General features: G+C 41.1%; 1 protein-coding gene across 3 annotated transcripts in view; it reads right to left on the bottom strand.

Annotated features, from left to right (window-relative positions):
* LOC137265497 (sodium-coupled monocarboxylate transporter 2-like) overlaps nucleotides 1-24620 on the bottom strand; it is a 39763-nt gene extending 15143 nt beyond the window's left edge. For 2 of the 3 annotated variants that reach the window (XM_067800911.1, XM_067800910.1), the window contains exons 1-6: nucleotides 11644-11992; nucleotides 7008-7076; nucleotides 5344-5395; nucleotides 4487-4554; nucleotides 3498-3578; nucleotides 1617-1690 (exon numbers count right to left, since the gene is read on the bottom strand). In XM_067800911.1, coding sequence (XP_067657012.1) covers nucleotides 1617-1690; nucleotides 3498-3578; nucleotides 4487-4554; nucleotides 5344-5395; nucleotides 7008-7076; nucleotides 11644-11985 — 686 coding nt within the window. In that variant the 5' untranslated portion in view covers nucleotides 11986-11992. Of the gene's footprint in view, nucleotides 1-1616; nucleotides 1691-3497; nucleotides 3579-4486; nucleotides 4555-5343; nucleotides 5396-7007; nucleotides 7077-11643; nucleotides 11993-24545 lie in introns of those variants that run through there. The other variant, XM_067800912.1, reaches the window with a different exon arrangement.
* Nucleotides 24621-27025: the final 2405 nt, after the last annotated feature.

Below are 27025 nucleotides of genomic sequence, written 5' to 3'. Positions count from 1 at the left end.
AAATAAACAAAATTGTCAGCGTACAAGCCCAAATATAAGTGCAGTATTTTGTATTTTGGTGAACTACTGCGTGGCTGGAAACTGTCCTTCGTCAAAGTACAAAACTTGACTTGAAACTGACAATCTGAGTTTGCAATGGTTTCCGTCCGATCCAGTCATCCGAGAGAAATGGATGCAGTTTGTTTGCAATCAACAGACATCATACAATGTAAAACAAGACACACAAGACAAGATATGGATGTGTAACTTCTTTATTACTTACCCAAAACGTTTCTGAGCTAATACTTGCATATTCATCAAGTAAATCAGGCAAGCATTAGCCCAGAAACGTGTGTAAATGATAAAGAAGTTGCACATCCATATCAAGTGTCTTGTACCACCCAATCAACTTCTAAACGCCTATGTGAAAGTGTCACATCTGCCTGTCGGTGTTATTACATAACGTAACAGAGACAGAATTCAGGTGCACGAGCCATTTATGGTGTAAAGCCTGATACGTGTTAGTTCAAATTGCATGTGGCCAATGATTGAAGCTGTGTATTGCATATTGCCATTAGCAGACAGGCAGGCAGACACATAGGTGTAAATACAGAGACTGCTCATTACAATCAACATGTTGTTTTCTGTTTCCATAGATATGAATTCACACATTTCAGTGTTCAAGGTGAGCATTTTTAACAATGATATTAGTATTTCTAATGCTACACTTTCTTGAAAACTTGGTTTGTAAATCTGCCAACCCCCAAAATATAAATATGTGAAAGAAATAACAAACAATATTGAACCAGTGTATTATTCACCAGAGGCCCAACTGTAATGACAAGAAACATTTTTTTCTCCTACTTTGATCCCTGCATGCATCACTTGCTGTGTTTTTACGGATCGCCTTCTTGGGAATAAACCATCAAGGCATCATGTCGCGCGGTCGTAATCACTGTGCATGCCATATGTGCACAGAGCAGTAGAGCTTTTGAAACCACTTTTCACCCCCGCTGGGGTGAAATTAGTAAAAGCTCCTATTTCGTGAGTTTATTTCATGACGTTATTTTTCAGTTTTCTAAATTGAATATGCATTTTTTAATTTTTTTATTACTGTAAGTCCACACCGAAAGGTATCAGAATCAGTGTTTTGCGTTGCCTGTGACCTTTAACCGCGCTATTCCTTATCACATGTTAACGTATATTTCAACAGAAAGAATTATTGACACAACTAAACCATTAAATGTTAAATGTATCCTTATCAGGCAATACTTTAAGTTTTGTCTGTCTGTTTTGAATACACAATGAGTTTTAAGAATTGGTCAAATGAAGTGTTACAGATTGTATCACTTTTTGTGTAAGTCAGTTTGCATCAAGTACATAGTACTAGTTATTGACTACTACATTTTTTATCACCGGTGGCTGGGTGTGTTAGGTAAACTTCGTGCACTGGCGATCAGGTGCATGTGTTACATTTGACCATTCTCAAAGGCCTTCTGAATTATCTCCATAATTCTTGGAAATGTCTGCTTCAGTCAAGTTTATCCATACGATTCCGAACACATCATGAGCTTGTGTTAATGAATCACATCAAGGTATGGCCCTACTGGTTCACGAAAAGGTGAGTGTATCCTTACTCGACGGGTGGAATCCTTCCTCCTTCCTTCGCCAAGGCCCATGTTGTGTCCAGACCTCCAACCTCATGAACACCCTGCAAACATGATCATCATAAACATCACGTCATTATCATTGTGACGTCGCAGTTCTTGTTACAGTGACATTTCCCAATCTGTGCATATGTAAGTAACAAATTTATACTGAACAGCAAAAGAAACGGACGTTTCGAAAACGTATAATCACATAAAGTAAACGTTCATGTTTGTGTCTTCTATTGACAACTTGATAAAAAGCCAGAGTTCCGTTTCTTTTGCAGTTCAGAATATGTAACTATGTTACCAGTCAATGTTTGGGTGCTGACTTGGATTTGCAATTTGTACTACAAAGTTTAAAGTTTAGATTCGAGATTTAGGTGTACACAGATTTTGTTGCTCCCTACATACGAGGAGATGTCAATACGTTTTGAGCCTTGAGCATTTTTCATACCCAGGTGTCACAGCCTATGGTACGACATTAAACCTTGGGGTGTAGCTGATGTGATATGTAAGTTTTGGTATCCTACTGTCAGAAGTTATTGAACAGCTCACATCGACAGAAAGAGACCCCCCTCACGGCAGTGAAAATGAATAAAATTGAGTATAGAGCAGTAATTAAGTTTTTAGTTCTTGAAGAAAACTCGGCGAAGAACATTGAAGAAAGGCTTTCAGCAGTTTATGGGGAGTCTTCCCCTTCATCTGCTACCATCAAACGATGGGTCAATAAATTTAAGCATGGTAGAGAGAGTCGTGAAGATGACCCCCGTCCAGGTCGCCCAACAACAAGCACTAGTCAGGAAAACATTGACAGAGTGCATAGACTTGTGCTGGAAAATTGTCCAGTCACACTCCACGAGTTAGAGGAGACCACAGGCATTTCACACGGATCCATCGAGACAATTCTTCATTGATGGGTGCCAAGAATGCTTACAGATGAAGTGAAGCAAACAAGGGTCATCATAAGTAATTCCATGCTAACCAGATACAACAAGAATCCAGAAGATTTTCACTTTAGGCTAGTAACCTGTGATGAAACCTGGATCCACCACTATGTTCCTGAGAGCAAACAAGAATCCATGGAATGGAAACATGTCACTTCTCCCAGGACCCAAAAGTTCAAAGCCTCCAGATCAGTGCAGAAGGTAATGGCGACAGTCTTCTGGCATAGCAAAGGCGTCATCCACATAAATTACTTACCAAAAGGAAGAGCAATGAATGGGGAATATCACGATAAGTTGTTGGGGCAAGTGCGACAGTCAATCAAGGAGAAGCGCCGGGGCAAGATCAGACGTGGTATTCTTCTACATCAAGACAGTGCTCCAGTACACACCTCTCGCGTTGCAGCCGCTGCTGTCCAGGAATGAGTGTACGAAATCTTGCCGCATCCCCCCTGCTCTCCAGACCTGACACCAAGTGATTACCATCTGTTCCCAAATCTCAAGAAACACTTGCGTGGTCGTAGATTTCAGGATGATAATGAGCTTAATGCAGCTACTGAGGCTTGGTTTGAGGACCAAAATGGCGCCTTCTACAGAGATGGCATCAGCGACTGGCAGAAAAGATGGAACAAGTGTCTTGACTCACAAGGGGACTATGTTGAAAAATAAATGTGGCTCATAATAATATTTTGTGTTTTTCTATGCAAGGCTTAAAACTGATCGACATCCCCTCGTATGTGAGCAATATGACTCGCCATTTCAAACGGACGGTGCGTATTCATGTCATTACGGTGATAATTCATCAGTCAAGATGACCTATACTTCTGAGGACTTTGACTACGCTCATCAATCTCATCACATTTTTAAGAACGTTGACTATAGAAATCTAGTTGATTTACCACTGAATATACTTATCAAAGCTGCTTACCTTTACGAGCACGATGAATATACCAAACATGATGATAGCCGCCTGGAAGACATCAACAAGGACCACTCCTCGGATTCCGCCCTGTGGACGTAGTATGTGAGTGAGTTTAGTTTTACGCCGATTTAGTAATGAACAATATGACGGCGTGGGACACTGGAATAGGGAGTCACACATTTTTCCCAGGTAATGAATCGAACCCGGGACTTTTTCGTGACTAGCGAATGATTTAACCACCGTCCCTCTGGACATAGGTGTATAGCAGGGTGTGTATTTCAACCCTGAAGCTCTGACAATGAAAACAGGTTGACGGCAATCTGTGTTATAACAACAACATATTCTGTATATTATCAAGAGATATGTGTGTATGTCTTGTATCTATTGTTAGCTAATGTTTCGTGGCATATCAAGGACACCTACGATGCCGTAAAAGGTATTGCAAAGAACACAAACAGCAACAATACTTTTGAAAGAAATCGTTACCTTTGTCACGGTGTCTAAAAGAAATGTAACTGAGTGTCTTATATTAAGAATTTGTTCATATTTGGTTTCAGACAGCTGTCAAATGTCAGTTGATGTTTGAAACTTGACAGAATGTGTCAAACGTGAAACACGTATTTGCTGATTAAGTGAAAATAAACAATAGCCTAACATATGCAACAGTCATATCAATCACGTCAAGGAACCTGCCCACTCTTACGTGTGAGTGAGTATGATTTCAAGCCGTTTTTAGCAATATTCTGGCAAGATCACGAGACACCAGAAATCATAGGCTACACACATTGTGGCCATGTTGGGAATAGAACCCGGGACTTCAGCACGAGGAGCCGACACTTTAACCACTAGGCTACCCAACCGGCCCAACACCCTCCCCCTTACGACAAAGTCTGAATTCTTCATCACTTTATATTTACGAAACCGCTGGTTCCCTGATGACCCGGTTTCTTGTCATAGCAATAATACCACTTACAGCATTCATGGACTCAACTTACGATTGACGTGTACACGATGCCAACTAGTCCAACAATGAAGACAGACACCCAGAACGGTAGACCCGTGGCTGAGAATGGAACAAAAGCAAGATGTCAGTTTCATATTGATATATTTCCTATTATATTTGACAGCATTAGGTTACAATTCAAATGGCTACAAAAGACAATTATAACGCACATTTCTGTTTAGACGCACCTGAACGTTCTTGTTAGATGCGTCCATGCCAGTCAGTGTTCTTTATTGGTGTTTCAATTAAATGTCAGAACACTCGATTTCTCGAGTCGCCTAAAAGCACTGCATGTATGGGAGCGAGTTTGTTAATACTGACTTGGGATGCTATTAACAAATATAAGTCTGAACTATTGCTTGTTACCGGCTCGGGACTTTTAGATCCGCGTGTATGCTATAGAGTAGTCATGGAGAGATGGAAAAGGACTGCAGTCATTTTGAACATGAAACCATGCGATAAAACTATTTCCGGAATCATAAGAAATCTAAAGTGGCAAGATGTGTGGATAGCATCTTCTTCATTCCGAGAATGTGACGTTTCGATGCATATTCATTTACCCTTGTCACGCTGGAGAGAAGTCACAAAAAATCTCCCCTGAAAAGAGAGTCTGTTTTACGAGTCAAACAAGTCACTGAGAAATATGGAACTTCCACGTAAAAAAGTATATTTGCTTCAATTCAGCCTCAGTCAAGAGTTTTTGTAGCTCAACCTTACCCCTTTTGTCCATGAGTCAAAATAGCTGCGGGAAGGATTGTAGTATAAAACGCTTGATCTTAATAAATGGTGTTCATAGAGGTGTTGACTGACATCAAGGGCCATATTGGAACGCGGCTGTAGGATTCTTACCTGTCTGAATCGATACTGCAGGTGACAGCAAAACTACGGCGGTGAAAACGACCTACAAATATGAACAGATGATGAATATTCATAACGTTGGTTCGGGAAGTAAACAAAATATGCATATCTAGCTGTGTCATATCAGCTTACGCAGGTAGAAACTATTAAAATGTAATTTATGTGCGTGAGGCAGGTTTTTGCGTTAATGCTAACACTGCATATTATCATTAACCATAAATCGCCTCACTGACACCATATTTTATCCGGGTTGATGCCCATCGTGTTGTATGCGCTTATGGCATCTCCAGCGCTTTATAAGTGACCAATTATAATTATAATTTTTTATGTTGAAGTGAGTGTGTATGTGGGGTTCAATGTCACTTGGAATACGATTCTAGTTCAATAATAACCTATCATAAGTGATACAGGTTAACCACTTTGGTTAACACCATGAAGGACGGATATGGCCTTGGACATCAGGGATGAACCGGTATCCGAAATCGCATGCGCAATCACATGCCGGTGACAGGCACCTCATAGCATTCATTTCGTGAATGACTTTGGCCACAGTCGTAGCTTGTAGTTTGGAAACGTGATTCCAATCGCCATGAATCATGCACCATATATTTTTTATGACATGTACGAAAAAACTCCATGTGGCATATGCTGTGAAATACAATTTCAACCGTGAAGATCCGTGTTAAAGTTGGTCTTCAGCAAACAATGCTTGTCGTAAAAGGCAACTAACGGGATCTCGACGTATGTCATCGTATCCCAGATGCGTAGATCGATGGTGTTGCTGTTGATCACTGGGTTGTCTCGTCCAGACTTGATTATTTACAGATGGCTACACTATAGCTCCCCAGACTCCCAGTGTGCATGCGAAGATACTAGGTCATGTGGGTTTGAATCTGCATCTTGCCAGACGAATTAGGATATGGGCATGGCGTCACTGTACCTGCTCGGTTCTTTTCCCTAGCGGTGGGTACATGTTTCCTCACTGATAACCGCAATGTTAATGTTGGCAGAACCGATGTTATGCCACGAGTCCCTTGTGACATGCATGCCCAATATACCACCACATACATAACCTACCAACACCAGTCTAACAAATAAAAACTCATCTGTGCGCGATAAGCTTCGCTTGACTTTTCTTGTGTTTTTCATTGGTTTGACTTTAACCAAATGGGCCTGCATATTTCATTCAGGGCCTGTAGATTTTAAAGCCTGCAGCTAGCAGCAGGCCCTGATGGCCAGCTGGTAAATTGAAGTATTGCAAACACTGCATGTGAACATTTCCAGTTATCGGTTATCAATTTTGATAGGGCAATATCGGTTTGAAAAGGCGATAACGCCTTCTATGATGCGACACTTTGGCTTTTCATTCACTTTATTTGGCTACTATGCTTATTAAATCCATTAAACTTTAACATCAATGAACTTCTTAAATAATGTTAGCAAACCATTTAACACAACCCGTAGATGACATCGAATCCCGTATCCGTTTCTAACTTCATGTTCCTGGTGACATTGATGATTAATCGCACTCTTAGAATTACTTGAAAAAGTTATTGTGCAGGACAACGAGTGGAAGGTTGTTGTAAACGTTTCGTGTATGTTGAGGTGGATTACTGGGGTTTTTTTGTTACTTGGTTGTTTAATATATGACTCACCTTCTGAAACATTCCGACAACTGTCACAAACAGCCAGAGAAACGGAGACTGGAAGCGCAGGCGGAAATACTGAAATGCAAGGTGAGTGAGTGAGTTTAGTTTTATGCCGCACTCGGCAATATTCCATCTATACGGTTTGTAAATAATCGAGTCTGGAACAGACGGTTCAGTGATCAACATTATGAGCATCAATATGCGAAACTGGGAAGTGAATTGTTTTTTGTGGCAAACGTGTTGCTGAAGACTCATTCTACCCCGTATCGTCACGGGTCAAATGCAAAGAGCAAGGTTATTACTAAATTATTAACACGACGGTTCTTGCTACAGGTACAGCAAGACATGCTTACCCACATTGTGGCCATCTGGTGTCACTACAGATTGACATAATGGAGGCAGAGAAATGTATTATGTTATCTAGTAGCACATTTCCACATTATCCTTGAAAATGCGCTATTCCCCTCATATTCCAAATTTACATTTCTCTTCATTGTATCATACCATATCTCAAAATGTTTTATGCGTTATATATTTTCGTTTTCAAGTGTAAACATATTATAATTAAACGTTTACATAAAACCCTTAGGGTCATTAGGTAAAGGAAAGCGTCCACAGTTACGATGGGGAGTAAATGAGGCGTGTTTTAACAACATTCCGGTAACACTGCGACAGAGTCACCAGGAATAGGCTTCAGACCGGGTATATAGGAGAGAAATCGAACCCGCGCCTTCGATGTGACGAACGAAACCTTTAAACACCAAGCTACCTCAAGCTGAGGCCCGGGTTCGATTCCCTACATGGGAACAATGTGTGGAGCCGATTTCTGGTGTCCCAAGCGTAATGATACCGGAATGTTTGAAATGTTTCCAACACTTACCTAACTCACTCACTCGTCGGCGTGCTTTTGCATTTGATATAGCAGTACAGATGCCAGACAGTGCACGTGAGATTTGTTCTAAATTCACATTTAAAATCGACAAGTCGCGTATAATGCATTACATACCATTCTATTCACGTCGGAGGACATACGAAATGGGCTTTAGACGTGTTAAATCTGCAAGTTGGAAATATTAACTAACAGTGCGGGAGTAGGAGCCTTTTCGGGAAATGGGTCATGTGTACCACACACACACACACACACACACACACACACACACAGAGATATATATATATAGATAGATAGATAGATAGATATAGATAGATATAGATAGATAGATAGATAGATAGATGTATGTTTGTATGTATGTATGTATGTGTGTGTGTGTGTATATATATATGTAGGTCATATAGGTCATTGTCAAGCGGTTTGCACCAGCACATCGTTCAACTTGCTTATATGCGTCTGTGTGTGGCATACGTGACTTGTATTCAGTGTCCTCAGCTAACCCACATAAACACGACTATGTATATTTGTGTTTGTGTTATAGTAATTATATTTTTAAAAGTACTTTATGAAAAAAACTGCAATATCATGTAAGACAGAGGACACGATGGGACAAAAGTGCAAACGGAATATGTAATAAGTGATATAAACGATGATAAAAACGACATTGCTCATAAATACATTGCATGTGAAAACATTCTCCTACATAAAACATTGGACATGACATAGTATATTATGATACAGTATATTAATAACGTGACATAATGTGTGAGAGCAATATTCAAGTAACCTGACTATGGGGGGACACCGGAAATACGGTTCATGTATGTACCCTGGATCTTCCGCGTAACGAGCGGACGCTTTAGCCAGCGCCCTATGTGCACATTAAACTGCTGTGAAAATGACCAGGATCCTCGTGTTTCTATATATTCCTATCAAGTGTACCAAGTGGAAGTAGATGATAATTGACCCGTGAGTTTAATCTTTTCGCGGGTTACAGCACTGACTTTAATTCGGATTAATTCTGATTACACGTCCAGCTTTGTAGAATTCCTGTACTGACCCCCGTTGACCCGTGTATGTAATGGTCACAAAGGTCAGATTCAGAGCAAAGGAGTCCATGAAAAGCTCCCAAACCTCCACATTCTTCGCTATTACGGCCTCACTTCCTCATCCGCCATGGCCTCATGATCAACAACTAGCTTGACCCCGGGGTGCGGGTTGGGGTGAGGGGTTGGGGTATGGTATCAAGGTAATATCAACATAAAACATGATTTTATTTATTTTTCGCTAATTTTAGCAATAATCCAGCAATATCACGACGTGGGATACCATAAATGGCTTCACACATTGTACCTATGTAGGGAATCGAACTCGGGTCTATGGCGGGACGATCAAACACTTTAACCGCTAGACTACCCAGCCGTCCCCAAATACGATAGGCATTACTAACTTTATCATTACATTGACATTACTGTGTCCAATACAATTTAAAGGCTTGGAACGCGATCGACACCCGCTCAAGCCAAAGATAAGCTGCAGAAAGGAAGGATGTTTTCCTTACAGTACCTTGATCCAGCATTTCCGATGACGGCAAATCTGTATCTGATAAATAAGTGCATACATTTTACGTGACAGTGACATTCATTGTAAACCATAAATTACTTGAGGAACAGGGACATCTCCATTAGACTTCTCTGTGATTTCTTCTTCATTAGCAAATATATGCAGCTAGGATGTTTTGAACATTCAGGTGCGTCCAGTCATGTGAAGATCATGTACGTAGCTGGAAGTTTAGTAGGCCAGCTGGGCTGAATTTTCCTCCCGGTGTTGTAAACATATTAGCTCTGATATGATCAGTGATGATATTGATGTCTCCAGTGATAATATCACTGAGTGAGTGAGTTTAGTTTTACGCCGCACTCTGCAATATTCCAGCTATGTGGAGGCTGTCTGTAAATAATCGAGTCTGGACCAGACAATCTGGTCACCAATAGCATGAGCATCGATCTGTGCAATTGGGAACCGATGACATGTGTCAATCAAGAACGGACCATCCGATTCCGTTAGTCGCCACTTACGACAAGTGTAGTCGCTTTCTATGGCAAGCATGGGTTGCTGACCCCGGACCTTCACGGGTCGATAATATCACTAAGCAGACTGTCGAAATAACACAGGCATCTACTGGAATGTCTGCCAGAAAATCCATCAACTGATGAAATTGCTTCTTGGCTTCTCCTTTATGCGGGAGTAAATTCAAATGTCGACGTCAACGTGGATCTAGTCGTCGGAGCACAGGGCCAAATCGGTTCTTGTCTGGCTCGAAGTCTAGATTCTCTTAGACAGTCACGAATGGTCTGAGCAGACACTACCTTCAAAACGGGCACTGAATTTACAGTTGCTGTGATAGTTGGATTCCGCAAATGAAGAACCCGAATGTAACTATCCTGCCCTGCAGTGGTAATCCGTGTTTTATCACCTCGATGCCGATCTTGCGTACATTTGTTTTGCTGCTATCGGTTCCATAAACCGACTGCTTTCTACTGTCATGAAGTGACGTCCATCGGCGGATTGAAACTCTCAGCCTCCAGGTGTCCAATGGAAATCTTTCGATTTACAGCAGTGAGTCGTGACATAAGGACGTTCTTTCAATTAGCTTAAAATGCTAATGATCGTCAAAAAAGCCAAACGTCTTTATATAGGCAATGTTGCTGTTCTCGATTCCTCACACCTTCACTTACATATTGCGGATCACCTCTCCATGACACTTTCATGCAAGTTGACCCTTTCAAACGTAAACATGCATTAATATTTCCTAAGATACGTTTTGGCGCAGCGCCATCTTTCCACACCCGTTCCACAATGTTGCACAAACCAGCCTTATAAGGGCGAAATGATAACAATCAAAAACGAATTTTAAAAAATTGAAATTCACAGAAATATCATCTATGCGTTTCTTTTTTTTTGGGGGGGGGGAGGGGGCATATATGTTAGACGTACGCTATAGCCTTTGCCATTTCACGTTACATTAAGGCTAACAGACGTCAAGAAATGGATTTTCTGTATGTGCCTCTATTGAAGGGTTGGGTATTGTTCAGGTGTTTGTAAGCGAACATCCCAGTGACTGTGTTTATTGCCTGATTAGTGAGTCAACGCGTACGAGAAGTTAATGAGCGATTGACTCATCACTTGGTGTTTTATATCTGGTTACATTGTACATAAACAGAATTGATTATACAAACGTATGCCAACAATAAGGGAACATGGTCTTCCTAAATTCACAAATTTTCAAGCTTTTAGATGATTCTAATTGTAGTTATATGTAAAAGGTGTCCCAACGTGACCTGTTGTCGGCGACTCGCCACAACAAATACTCCCCACCCAAGCACCCACCACCACACACACACACCCGCGCACCACCCCACACCCTCAACACCACCTTATATGAAACAACATCTCCACCCCAGCCCCCTCCTCCCCAAGACCAACCTCATATAACACTCTCAACATCATCTAATATACTACCCTCAACACCATTTCATATAACACCTCAACATCACCTCATATACTGCCCTCCAAATCACCTCATATTCCATGTTCAACGCTACCCCGTATCCCACCTCAACATCCCCTCATGTCCAACCCTCAACACCACCTCATATTCAAACTCAACATCACCTCATATGTCACCTTCAACACCACCATCTCAGACCCCACCTACCACACCGTTGGAACAACGTTACGATGGCTACTCACCTCGTACATGCTGGTCACCTGCAGAGTGTGCATGATGGGGACGACTGTGAATATTCCTATGAAATAGCTCATACCTATAGCGATCACATGTAAAATGAAATTAATTCCCGTTGTAAACGTCTCCGCTGGCATTCCTATAAGTGACGTTGACGACATGAACGTCACAAACAACGACAACGTAACAGGAAGCACGTGCAGTTTCCTTCCTCCGAGAAGATATTCTTCTTTAGTGTTTCTCTTCCTTCCTTTAACGGCAAGATAGACACCCATACCCAACGGCACGGTCAACGTTGCTGCAATCACGACGTAGTCGACAATGGACAACGTCGGTGAAGCAGCCATTTTGAGAGAAGGTCACACACGGACTGCAATGTCGAATAACAGTGTACGTCGCGACACAGAACTCCACGGGAACATTCAAATTCTGATCACAGGGGTGGCAGGTTGCTTTGCATGTTGAACCAAAAAAAACCCTGAAATTGTGCAGTGATAATCGAAACTTTACACTTCTGTATACTTCAAATGGCACATAACAGTAACATAACGCCTGTGTACAATAGACGGGGTTTAGGTCTGAGTCCATGAAACACGGATATCCTGTTTGGGTGAAAGGTATGTCAAAGCGTTGGGGGAATATGTTAATATTCAACTCTTCCAATGACCTAGCCAATGCTAGTGAGTCGCCTCAGGCGCTGTATACATGTCCTTCCTTTCACTGTACCGTATGCTAACCTCGACCAAGAGCCACCGAAAGAGGTTAAACCTTCAGTGTGAATTCATTCAGCTGAAAACTGTAACGGATATAGAACGACAGTGACCTGTCAGTGACATAGTCTACGGATTATGTGGTACAAAAAACCTTGAACGCTGTAGATGTGTGTATACATGTCACGTCGCTGCATAAACAATTTTTCTGAGTTCACACTGATGTATTGTTGGTGTGATACATGTGAAAAGTAAATACATGTCTGTCCGCGTTGTGTAGCAATATTCCAGCAATATCACGGCGGGGGACACCAGAAATGGGCTTTACACAATGTAGACATGGGAGATATCGAACCCGGGACTTCGTTGTGACGAGCGAATGCTTTAACCACTAGGCTATCCAATCGCCGTGAAACTGGCACAGCGTTCTGTCTGTTTTATTATAATACAATGGTCAAGCTCGTGCAGGATGTTTCACACACAAAACTGCACGCGTGGAATGTAACCTTGGTAACATTTATCGACTGACAAGTATGTCTAGATTCTACCATTCAAATACTGTTCTGCAGCACAGACCTGTCAATTAAAAAGTTTGTCATCGTCAGCAAATAGCCACGACGTGACGTAACTCTTCCGGCCGTTGGACACGCTTTTGCAGCATACCATTGGTGGTACAGTGCGTGAGTACAGTTTAGTTTTACGCCGCTTTTAGCCATATTCCAGCAATATCACGGTCATTGGTGATACAAGGACAGACTTGCTGGACTAGACTAACGCTTTCTCCCTGAATATTTAGAATTTTGATAGTAACAAATAAACCCATTTAAACACCATCAATAGAAGGAGCCCCGGTGAGAAATCTAGACTTGCTTCATGTTGGGCTTTAGCATTGCAATCAGTCCCAGGCAGTAAGGAAATTAATGTTTTTCAGGGCCTCTGAGACTATTTCTCGGCCGGTAGGTTCAATAATGAACTGTTCGCAACAAACAAACATTTAATGGAAACATGTGATCTGATTTGTATTAAATGTACCTAAATACCATAAGATGATGGAAGTATTCTCCACACAGCTTTTTTTAATATTATGTTCTTGTTACATATCTTTGCCATGGGTGCAGTCAGTAAATCATAATGATGAAGACTTGTTCAGTATAGGCTGACTCTTTTTATGTTGAATTTGTGTGCTTGTCGTATATATGTTCCCTTAAATAACCTCGACAGAACATCCTGTCCTTATAGTTTCAGCTTGTGCGTTTGGTTGGTTTAATCGATTTCATTTAGAAAACAACCGGCGTGGTATAAACTGTACGCTTAACTTTATTGTAAGCTGTGGCCTGTGGAGGTTGTGGGATGTAAGGGTATTGGTAAATGAGGGCTGCTCCTTCACGGTCACAGATGCATCACGATGACATGACTGTGTCAAGCAAGTCAGCGAGTCGACTACTCGCTCCCGTCAGTCGCCTCTTATGTCCAGCATGGCTGTGCTGAAGACTGGATCCTCACGGGTTATCATCTATTTACGAACATTCGTGCTTAGTGCATAACACCTGAGTGTGTAGAGACAACAGATACCCTGAATACGAACCTAAAGAAACAGTCATTTCATTTTTTTAATCCATGTGTTTCACGTTAAAGTATATTACAATACGCCAGTACACATCACAATATCGCACCGGCTGAACCGCTTCGCGAAACATGTACCGCAGTATATCGTATTGTGAAGTTCGAATTGTAATATATCGGCTAACCGGTATTATCGCCCATCCTTACTCCGGTCGTCAGAGGGATATTGTGCCGCTCTCCAGGACAACAAACGTGACTTTACACACTCAATGAAACTAAACAGAGGTTGAGTAGGGGGCCGTAGTTTTGGGATGTGAAATGTTTAGTCACTACCTTCTCTGTTAGTAATTTGTGGTCGAGTCAGATCACAAACCCTTTAAAGCAATCTTTTGTAAAGCCCGCATACAGCGCCGCTCTGACTTCAAAATGTGATAAAAAGATTTCAAAAGAGATGACACAGTCGTTAGATATATCCCTTGGATGGATATTCTCGTTGCAATATCACTCGCGCTGTCATGGTCAATGATATGATCTGAATTTGATGGAGGAAGATATACAGGCAGGTGTACATGGTAACTCATTAGTAACTAATATTAAGATTATGTACAAGGACCTCGGAATGTACAAAAGAAAGAATGTTGTGGTACCAAAAGCCATGTCAAAGGGTGTTGGTAGGTGTGTGGGTGTGTGTGCGTTTGTGTGTGTGTGTGCGTTTGTTTGTGTGTGTGCGTTTGTGTGTGTGTGCTTACAGTGATGACTTCAGAAGCTCACCAACTGACCGCCTCCAAAACTTTTTAAAATGACATAACATATATTGATAACAGGCCCTAGGTCTGTACATTTATGTTCATAAAATGGTGTTTTGCGTTAAAACGTATCATCTGGATCGAGCGTTGACTATCTTTATTGTATGTTATGACGTGACTTCATGTGTGGGTTACCTATGACTGCACTAATCTGGAAATAATCCGAATGAGTACAGTGACTGGTGTTGTTTCTCCTGCATAGGCACACGGTTTATATCCAACAACAGCTAAGGCTACTGGGCTAAGCAGGGGCGTTGCTACCATTAAAAAAACAAACCGGGCTTACACAGCCTTACATATCATTTTGGCTAAAAGATGCTGGGTTTTCTTTTCGAATTCTTGACAAAATACCTACAAACATGTTATCAGAACAATCTTAAAAAGGATAATTCATCTTTTGAATTGTATTGACAACATTCTTTGATAACAAAGTATTACCAATACTATTGTACAGTAAACTTATTATTCTCCATATCATATATATAACGTATTTGAATTTTAGGTGGCCTTCATTCAGTGATGATTGTTTTACAGTCATCATGTATGTGATTGCTTCTTGTTACAGTCATGATTATATGTGAATAAGTATAATACAAGTGTTTGCAATCGGCCTTCAAGGAAACTTAATGCGTTACTCCATTCTTTTATGTAGCTCTTACAAAAATATTAGCTGGAAATCATCAAGGTTTCAAAAAAGACCATCATTTCACAAAGGGAACTCTTCCATCGAGTTTTGCTTTGTTTTCCGTGTTTATCATCACTTATTCACAATGTTTTACAGCTGATAAAGTAACCAATAGTAAATGGATCCGTCTTCATATGAACACATGCCATCCTTTTACTCTCGCGCTGAAACATCCGGACATATATCATTGCTGACCCTCGGTGTATATTTCGAGATAATGTCAATCAAGATAAAGAAATCTGATGCTTTTTATTCAAGGACATTGGATTTCTCTTGTAAACCAGTGGGTCAAGGGCTGTCAGATGCTACAGGTTCCACTAGTCAATGCGAGGAGGAACGCCCAGTACCGGCGAAGCCAAAACGACCAAACAATCAAGTCATCAGATGATGTCAAGTCCCCAGTAAACGGACATGTTGACTGAGAGAGCTGATCTTGGATGAAGTGAAAACACATTCTCTATGAAAGCAGTAGGAATATGATTCAGCCTATGAATTTCCATCAAGGTATGTTGAAATTATTCTGAAGGATCTTTGCTCTTTCAGTTCGGTTCGTTCACCTTGATATTTTATGGACGCGTCCAATATTAAGCATCCTTCAGAAAGCTTCAGTTTGTTGAGGGCATTCATGTAAATCTTTTTTAATGGTGTTCTCTAATGCAGAATAGTTCTCAATTTATTTTTATGATCAGGTTTGGCCAAAAATGCAGTGAAAATATTTCTATTCACCGATCCATTCATGGAAAGCAGAGAAAACTGAACATTTCCACGCTGTGAGTGACAAGCCTTATTCAGAAAGCAAAAACTACGTATTCTGTAAGTAGTGTACACTCATTAGAAGGAGTGATCCCAGTCTGAAACACTGTCACCATTCGCCTGTTACATATTGGTCAAATACTGGTCAGCTTGCAAAGCGCCATATTCACTCCTCAAATCAAATATATATGAACATAGGGGCAAACTATAATGATATCATCACATCCAATAAAGTCCTCAGCACTGTGTCAGCTTGCCAAAACACTGAAAGTTCAGCAAAACAGACACATTTTGAAGAAGATAATCGACGTGATTTTACCAGACGTCAGAACTTTCCTTTCCGTTAAGCATTAAAACAGGTTCATCTCTAGTCTTCGTTCCTGCTCTTGCAGATCACTTCTCGTCTTTAAAGATGAAACATACATCATGCGAAATATAGAACGAAATCATCAGCATTTGTGGTGAACAATTCGAGAAGTTTATGCTCGAAAACGCAATTATGAGTTTGCCTCAAATTTATGGATGATAACAAAGGTGTCGCATCTGAGCAAGAATGTTATGGCGGGTTCGTACATGCACAAACCTTCAAGGAAGAGATATTTGTGATCTTCTTCTTGGCTTTATGACGCCAGCCACATTAACTTTGCCAAGAGCACAAGGATATGCCGGAGAAAGCAACATGCCCGGTAGGATGAATGGCGTTCAAGCACTCATGATGTAACATGCGCCGAATGACCTCTATGTTCCTTGCCTTTCACGACTGGGCCAAAGGAATGAATGCTTTTCAGCAAGTACTTTTCAACAATTCTCGTTATGTTAAAGATACCTTGCAGAGGAAAACACAGACTGTCAAGTTGTAGGAGACCTGGTAGACCAGCAGGGCAGATGCTCTCGCAACATTCAAGAACGCATGTACGATTGTTCAGGCTCTGGAGTACGTGCAGGCAGATAATGCTAACAAAGCAGGATTGCATCTTAATATTATTTTGAAACCTGACTTCCTCGAGCTCATTGTATCAGTCGTGAGTGAGTACATTCTGAAAATAGCTGTCCACCTGTCATACGTTCCCCAGGACAAGTCATGCTGTCAGCAATGGAAGAATGCCGTGATGTCATAACTCATTTACGACCCGAGAGTGAGGATGACGCCACCTGAAATGGTATGTATGAGGAACTTTCCAGACTGCACAACGTCGTGTTGGGCGCCAGCAGCTTAGAGCCAATACTGAGACACCCCCTCCGATTACTGGCGTCGATGTTTGCGTTATGTGCTTTGAATCACATGATTTAGGAACTGAAGTACCGGCCTCTGCAAGGATAACAGCGTTACACAGGATTTTGTCTCATGTCTAGCAGACGCCCAAATTGAGACCTACCAGGACCTACCAGACATAGAAGCAGATCTTGCAAACTTCCAAGACCAAGTGTCATGTTGGTGAATGCGTTGGTCAATGCGAGATAAGTCTGAGGAGTGGATAGATGTTTTCACTCAAAACTGTAAAACAGCTTTACCAGTAGATTTGCAACGTCATTGTCATTCCCCTGGCGTGTGTCTACAGTGACAGCACAGTTGTCTTTCCTTGGATGTATCAAATCGTACTTGCGTACAACCATAATCAGGAGACTGTCTGCACTTGCAATACTGAATATCAATCAGGAGATACCCACTGACGTTGAGAGGGTTACCAGATTTGGCATAGGTATACAAATTGGAGCTTGCTACCTGCCAGATTTGGAAGACATGACCAGGAAAGCGACAGCAACCAGTATCTTCATAAAAAGTTTCGTGAAGGTATTTGTTTCAAAAATTGTTTGAATAAATTCGACGTCAATATATTAGTATATTTTAACATTTTTATATATTCTTTATTATTAATTTTTATGTGTTTGTTGTTTTTTTTGGGGGGGTTGTAATTTTTTGGGGGGGTGGGGTGGGGGTGTTGTTTTCTTGTTCACAGAAAAAGGTGAGAGGCAGCTGAAAGAGGTTTTCCAACACAAAATCAAAATTCACGTTATTGCCATTTTCGACAAATACATAAAATGTATCTTTTTATATAGGATAATATGTAGACTTGTTGTGGAAAAACTATAGAATATTTCAAGGACGAGAAATCATCTACAGGAAGTCTGTGGATAAGTCCATAAAATCGGTAGCCCCAAGATAGGTTATCCCAAGTAAAACAATCCCTTCACTTGTAACATCAGCGAGCAAATTTAGTTTCACACCGCGTTTAGCCATGCCCTAGACGGGGGACACCAGAGATGGGCTTCACACCTTGTAACCGCGTGGGAAATGAGACCTGGTTCTTCGGCGTGACAAGTGAACGCTTGAACCAGTGGGCTCTCCTACCGGTTCACTTGTTTATTGAAATCAAAAGAAGCATATATATTCAGGTCAGAAATCAACATTCTGTTGTTTCACAGTTTCCTTTTGTCGATTCACCCACGCATCATCTAGCTTATCACATACATACAGGTACAGGGTGTTTCACGTTTATACGATGCACACAGGTGAATGCAAGAACACAAAGTGGACATCACGCTTTACCATGTGTTCATAGATTTAAACCGGAAGATATGAGGAATGGCGTCAATATTCTCTTAGTAGAACAACTATAGCTTTCAGCGTCAACCTGTACAGCCTTTGAGGTATATTCGAGCATGCCTTTTCCAAGGAGATCGCAGAGATCTTCATCTTTAAAGGTGTCTCATCACATTAGTCACGAAAGTGAGGTTTGATCCAGATCTTCAGTTTGACAACTACCGTGTTTGCTTGGCGTGCCTCTGCATGTATTTGCACTAGATATCAATGTTTGTGCAGGATACGATGACCGTTTCGGCGTGTGATATATTGCATAATAACATCTTGTCAGTGATTCATAAACATTTGGCTGTGATGTAGTCGGAAACGCACAGTGGACTTTGCTACAGACTAAGCCAATCGAAGTCGGTGATCTATGCTTCCAAGATGCAAATTAAAGATTCTCGTTATACTTTCAGTTCTCTTCTAAGGTATTAACCTCAGCATTAACAGGAATGATCAGAACATATGCGTTAGCTGTTGCTGATATTTTCCAAAGCCAAAGTTTTCACAAAGTTATTATCACGAGACATTGAGCCTCACTTAGGAGATAAACATCATGTGTTGGCCAATTTCCGGGTGTTATTGAGTATTTGAAGCACGGGAATGCATTTGGAACCGACGGCGTGAGGTTTCAAATGAAACGTTCCCGTGCTTCAAATACTCAATAACACCCGGAAATTGGCCAACACATGATGTTTATCGACACTGTAAACACAAAAGTAAACCAAAGGGTTTTACTGTCTGCACTCATTTATATCGAGTACGGGTACAGCAGTGAAGTGTCATCAGTAGGCCGTTTCAGCTGGTTCCCATGGTAACGTCTGGAGTTGCTCATTTGTGACGTCATTCTGACTTTACGTCACAATATGATTTGAATGACGTCACCACTGTTGATGACTCAACAAAACAATTGTTTGCGAGGTCAATGCGCCGTGAATAGTCTTGCAGTTTCCGGGAATCTAATACCATTTGATCATGTTTTTCAACCAATCAGATTACAGAACACAGTGACTTTTGGTTTACAAATGTCAATAACCTAATCGCCGGCACACAAAGTCAGCCGCCTAGCCCGCTCAGCCACCGCGACTTCCACTAGCGGTCTAGGGCTGAACGGGATAGGCGGCTGACTTTGTGTGCTGGCGATTAGGTGCCTGACTCTGAGGGAGCGGGTTCGAATCCCTGATGGGACTCAACCGAAAAAGTACTAGAATTTGTACTTTACTAAGAACGTGAAATCCCAAATATGACATATATTGCATTTGACCACTTTCTAAATGGCATAGTGTAATCACAGACATAGAGCCTATCCAGATAGATTTGGTATTTGTTTTAAATATTCATTATCAGACCTGACATTTCATAAAAAGCATTCAAAGATTCAGCTTTCATGCTTCATTCAGATGTGATAAACGATGCCAAATGAATGGAAATTATCTGTGAATCTAGATGAAACTAATATTTTAGTCTTTAGGAAAGGTCCAATAGCGTTGAAAGAAAGATGGATCAGTTGGTCAACGTAGTGGGTCATTATTCATATTTATGAATCTGGTTTTCACATACTATGAACTTGAACAATTGTACCAAGGACTTATCATTGCGTGCAAAGAAAGCCCTAATGGGTGTAATTTCAATTGTTCATAAAGTTGGACCCATGCCACTGAAAATATCCTTCAAACTCTTTGATACCCAGATACAACCAATGTTATTATACGGCTCAGAGGTATGGGGATTCCAACGGTATGAATGTTTGGAGAAGGTCCATTTATTAGCATGTAAAACATGTCTTAGTGTTGGGTCTTCTACACCAAATTGTATGGTACATGATGAATGTGGTAGATACCCCATACATATTAATTCCCGAATTAGATGTTTAAAATACTGGTTCAAACTTCTTCATATGCACGAACAGCGTCTTCCTAAAGTAGCATACGATATGCTTTTACATTTAGACAATATGGGGAAAATACATGGGTAACGCATATAAGGAATCTTCTATGTTCCCATGGTTATGGTTTTGTATGGTTATGTCAATCAGTTGGAAGCGTAGACATGTTTCTTAAGGAATTTAGAACGTGGTCTGCAAATATGTTTTACCAGGAATGGCATTCAACTTTAGAAGATAGCTCACGTCATGCTTATTACAAAACTTTCAAGACTTTACACCAACCAGAAATTTATTTATCAATACTCACGACGGAAACTTTAAGGAAACATTTTGTTAAATATCGACTAGGTTTATTAGACCTAGTCGAAAATAAGGGAAGAAACGTGTCCATTGCAAAATCGAAACGAATTTGTCAGTTATGCAATGTAGAAATAGAGGATGAAATCCACTTTGTGTTCATCTGTCCATTTTAGCGTGACCTTCGAAAGAAATATATTAAAGATCATTTGATGAAGATGCCATCCTCGCAAGCTTTCGTATGTGTCTTAACTGCTAAGACCGAATCTCAAATATTAAACCTTTCACTATATATTAAACATGCATTAGTTAAAAGAAATGAATTGCTTAAATAACGTATTAATCCCCGTGTGTAACGTTTTGCTATATTCATACTCTCTTGTACATGGGCCAGAGGCGTTTTGTACCATAAACCTTTTGACTGACTGACTGACTGACTGACCCAGGACCGACCAAGAAGTCGTTAGATACGGGCAACTGACCTGCGAAACCGATTTATGACGGCGACGGCACCAGCAGAGACGGCTTTCAGACGTCGCATCAGTCAGCTTTCAGTCACCTTGAGACTTGAGACACTGGGAGACTGGCATCTTAGCATCGGATAGATGAACGTATGATGGAAAGTCTGATAACGTCCATGAGGAGACGTATTCGAGCTTCTATCACTGACAATATTATTATGTCAGAACAATGAGCTTTTGCATATTTGTTTAGATGTATCCAACCATTCCCTTTTTTGTTTTTAAATATAAGGGCTTATGAGTACAAACGCCCATGTCTGTGGTATCGACTTTTGTAATGAATCATCTCCGTTGTTTGCTCTTGAATATGAATAACAATGTTGCCCTTTGTTGTTGTTTTCTTCATAAAAACGTTAATGTCAAGGTCGATATATTCTTTATTTGGCCGGTCAGTTTATATTTTCAACATCTGTCAGTGAGTCTTTCATGGGCATTAGTGCGATAGCATCAAGTACCCAATATATTCTGTATCCTGAAAATCACATGAACCATGACTATGTATATATGTGCAAGGATATTGTTTTCCGTAACATAGCAAGACCTACGACTCAATCAGCTGTTGTCAATCCTTCACGTGTTTCATTCACATTTATTGCATATTACTGCACACTGCATTTAATTTAGTTATTGCATGCACCTGTTGCATCGTGCCTTTGGTTTTATCTCAATTGTTATTTAGCAAAGAGAGCAAGGTATACAAAGTCACAATTCAGCTTCACAATACTGATTTCAAATACAAGTGAAACAGAATCTAAGGCAATGGGTCAGAAAAATATAATATAGCTAACTCACCAAAGTAAGTGTCAGAGAGAAACAGCTATGCAGAATGTAACGCAGTGAGCGGTCAAGGACAGATAATTTCCTGTTACCAAAATCTTTAAAATGCTGACCATCTATTACACGAAATGTGACCCATCAAAACACTACATATTGTGACCCCAAAATAATTATTACTTAATTAATAACAAAATATACAGAAAATGCACACTCGTAACACAAGCATTTGTCTTTAATCACAGCGGGGGCAAAACATTTCAATAATCCTTGACATACCAGTGAAGCGCATACCAAGGGTCATGCATTTTTCATTACAGAAACCTTTATGCGAACTCAGTGTAAGTAAACTCAGTCTCACTAAAAATCGTTACACTGAATCGTTACTATACTGAGCAAACTCTAGTAGCAGGTCGCGTCAGTTAACCTGTGCCCTTCCAAACAAATGCAAAACGGCCGAACAGATTAAACCAACCACACATATGCTACTGTATAATTTCCGGCGGCACTTACAAAATTCCCCGGTCACTGACACTGATCTCTCAACAAACGAAAATCTGCATAATCTGTTGATATGGTTACCGTTCTGTAACATTTTCGCTAGCTGACATCCTTGAATACTGCTAAAACGCATTTTCAGCTATTCTGTACTCACTATTGTGATGTCTTCCATGTACACCACCCGGAAGCGATCGTAAACATTCGGAATCGTTAGGGTCCAAACCGTTTCGAGGTAAAGGTTTAAAAGGTGTGTGCGAATGTCCACTTTCGCGATTTGGTAAGCTGTGTTCTGATTGGTCATTCGGAAAGGTTACCTGACTCGACCTCCTACTAGGGCTTGTTCGACTCGTGTAAGAGTGTAACGATTAATACTGAGACTAAGTTCACTTTGACTATGTGCGACCATGAGAGTAAATTTTCATTTCAAATGATGTCTTATAATCATTGCACAATAAATATGCGAGAGTAAGATTTATCTTTTATATTGAAAATGGTATAACCTCATTAGAACATGTCAACTAACATGTAGATATGTTGAACTAAACATAAGAGAGATATAATTTTTTGTCTACTTTTGACAGAACCCTTCACAAGGGTCTAACGTGCAAGGGCGGATGTACCTCTCTGCATTGTTACGTCAACAGGAGATGGGAGACATCAACTTCATCAGGTGAGCAGACCCGTGAAGGTTCGGAGTAGAATAGGTCTTCAACAAACAATGCTTGCCATAACGGGCGATTATGCTTGTCGCGAAAGGCGACTAATGGGATCTGGTGATCAAGTTCGCTGACTTGGTAGACACATGTCATCGGTTCCCAATTGCTCAGATCGGTACCCATGCTGTTATCACTGGATTGTCTGGTCCAGATGCGATTACTTACAGACCGCCACAATGTAGTTGAAATATTACTGACTGCGGCGTAAAACCAAACTCACTCACTCACTCCACAGGTGACCTGATCAAAGGTCGCTTAGTGTTTAAGAACAGAGCAGAGTTAATTATGTCAGAATGGATCATTTCACTTTTCATGCATTTAACGAAACCTTCACGTCATAGCAGTAATGGAATATAATGCAAATATCATATTTCAGTAAACTTCCTACAACTATATTACTTGAAAATCAATTGATTTTCTTTGTTGAGAAGCAAATATGGAGACTCATTAAGAGACAGGAACTTACAGATGGCAAGTTTAGCAAAATGCAGCTTGTCATTGAAGGAGGGCTTTTGCATGAAATGATGATTGTTCTGCTATAAAGCATGTGCGATGAAATGTCTTTAAGGGCTGTCAGTGTTCAAGTAGATCACAAGTGACGACTCCGTGGGAGAATACAGCCCATTTCAGCTCTATCAAATAGAGTGGCATCCAGATCGTCCATTGTTCAACAGGACGGATTGGCATCGCCGTATGGGTACTGGGTATCAAATCAGATGACCCATCAGACGTACATGTACGTTTTAACTTGTTGTGCCTTGAGCACAAAGTATCAACGCAAGCTTTTTGTCAAACTCGACGTCAGAAAGTCGTTGACGTTATGGGAACGAATCCACTGACTGGACGAAAGTTAATTTGTTCTGTTCATGACTGAAGACGTTTGTTCGTTGTTATACGTAGCACTCAGCAATTTTTTAGCTGCATGGCGGCAGTCTGTAAAGAATCGAGTCTGGGCCAGACAATCCGGTGATCAACAACATGAGCATCTATCTTCGCGTTTTGTCGACTAGTTCCTCAAGCAGGACTACTTAATCGCCTTTTACGACACACGGGTCGCTGACGACCCATTCTAACCCCTGACCTTCACGAGTCTCCTTATAAGAGCTACTCACCTCGTACATGGTGATCACCTGCAGAGTGTGCATGATGGGGACGACTGTGAATATTCCTGTCAGATAGCTCAGAGATACAGCACATGTGTGGAGCGCAAAAGTAGTTCCCGTCGTAAATGTTTCTGCTGGCATTCCTATAAGTGACGCAGACGACGCGAACGTCACAAACAACGACAACGTAACAGGAAGCACCTGCAGTTTCCTTCCTCCGAGAAGATATTCATCTGTAGTATTCCTCTTCCTTTCTTTAACGGCAAGACAGACACCCATACCCAACGGCACGGCCAACGTTGCTGCAATCACGACGTAGTCGACAATGGATAACGTAGATGACGCAGCCATGTCGTTAGATGATCAATCAAACACTGTTTATTCACAGCTAACAGGTTGCTCAGCCTGACTTGATCAAGTGAATACTGAAATAAATGCATTGCGTTACCGTGTCACAACCGGTTGGGTCTATTATTGTGAAGGGGTGCGCCGTTGTCAGGCGATTGTCAGCATGTCTGAACAGCTGAGACAAGGTCGACGTTCGACATGTTAGTGTATACACACACACACACACACACACACACACACACACACACACACACACACACACACACACACAATGCACCATACATATTGACATACAACATGAGTCAGGAGGTCTGCACATACAGAGGTCACAGAGGTTGCACACCCCTGTCTCTTCCTGGACTCCATGACTCACATTTTCTGATGATGGATACTGCTGCTCTTTTCAGTTCATGGTAGTTCATGGAGATCAGCCAAGCTGTATGATGACGCAGTGTTGGGTGGATGGTCTTGAAGTGTTGGAGATCAGGGTCTGAGTTGAGACGTGTCTTCCAGTTTGTGACCTCTGACTAGTATAGTCTAGTGTGGATCCACTTTGCTCTGCTTCGTTCCAGGCATACCTTTTATATATGTGATTCACTTCTGTCTCTGCAGAATGCAGATTTAGTCCGAGAGAGCATGAGCTAAGATTATGATCGGACACATTTAGTGGGTTATCATCTCTGACCTTGGCGTTAGTTATAAGGTTACACAGCTCTTCGGGTACTAAAATATGGTCAAGTGCTGCCATTGGTCCTCCATTATATGCCATGAATGTAAATACCTGACCACTGCAGTTGGATTCCATGTTCACTGACTTTAACCCTAGTTCCAGAACACAGTTACTGAGAAGACTATCTCTGTTGTTGAGGGTTGGCGTGTATCTTGGCGATAGCGATAGCTCCGTTAAAATCTCCCATCATTATTACATGTCCTTTTGGCGAACAGGCGTTATGAATAGTCAAAACGTCAGCGAGTCAGCCTACGACAACAATTCTAAATATACTATGATGCGTGTCAGTGTGAATCCATGTGTGCAGTCACTTTGCAATGCTCGTGCATTTATTTAGTAAGACCTGCATCAAAATAGTGTCGTTCTCATGTTCAGCTTGTCCAGATTAGGGTTGGCAATGGTATCGATTCGTTTTTTATCTCTCTTTCTGTTGAAAGTACACCGATTTTGGAAGATGCAGAAAACATATATTTTAGATCTGGGGGACTATTTGACTTGACCATAAGTGACATTCCGGAGAACTGATCACGCTTCAACTGCAATATCCTTCCAACGACAATCAACAGTACAAGACGCCATATAAAGCGGCGGTCACATTTAACGGACACGTCCGTAGCTGACCGCAGTGGGACGTAGTGTGTCGTAATACGTAGGTATTATAGCTAAAATGGATAGAATTATCATTAAAACGACCGCACGTTATCAGAAATGAGCGGGCCACTGTGACTTGATAATGCCCGCAAAATGCTTGACGACGGGCCATTATCAAGCCCGTTGTTAGGTGACGTCATAAATAGCTCAGTTGTTGAAGTTCAATCACCTACGGCTCGAATGAACTTGGGTTCATTATTGACCATATATCTGGCTCACATTCGTCACATGTGCCTGTGCCATCATGCACTTTCCTGCCTGTGCCAACCATAACAATTGTACCATAAATGACAACATACATCAATGAAAATATCGACTTGAAGTCTAACGTTGTTGATCACTGAAAACAATGGCGGCTGGTAGTGTAAGCAAAGGTCAAGGTCGAATGTCGTCACTCTCAATAGTGACGCCATCTGTGTTGTTCTATGACGTGTCTATATTTGCAAATTCTGTGTCAGTGACCTCCGTCGTTTTGTTGTTGGCAGTAAATGCTTCTATGTTTATTCTTATTGTAATAAAAATTCTGTTCATTTTTGCTATAATAACGGTAACGCTATTTTTCAGGGCATTATCATTTGCAGAAGCCCTCGGTCCTTTCAACTGCCCTCCTTCGTCGGGCAGTAAATGAGAGACCTCGGGCGTCTGCAAATGATAATGCCCTGAAAAATAGCGGTACCCATATAGTAGACCCGTATTTGACCTTAGCTAGACATAGTAGACGTACTCCAACGTAGAACACCGTAGTTATGACCGCATTGTG

Source organism: Haliotis asinina, chromosome 15 (genome assembly GCF_037392515.1).
Source record: "Haliotis asinina isolate JCU_RB_2024 chromosome 15, JCU_Hal_asi_v2, whole genome shotgun sequence".
In the NCBI taxonomy this organism is placed as follows: Eukaryota; Metazoa; Mollusca; class Gastropoda; order Lepetellida; family Haliotidae; genus Haliotis; species Haliotis asinina.
Note: the sequence above shows the minus strand (reverse complement) of the source record. Positions and strands in the feature narration are given on the sequence as shown.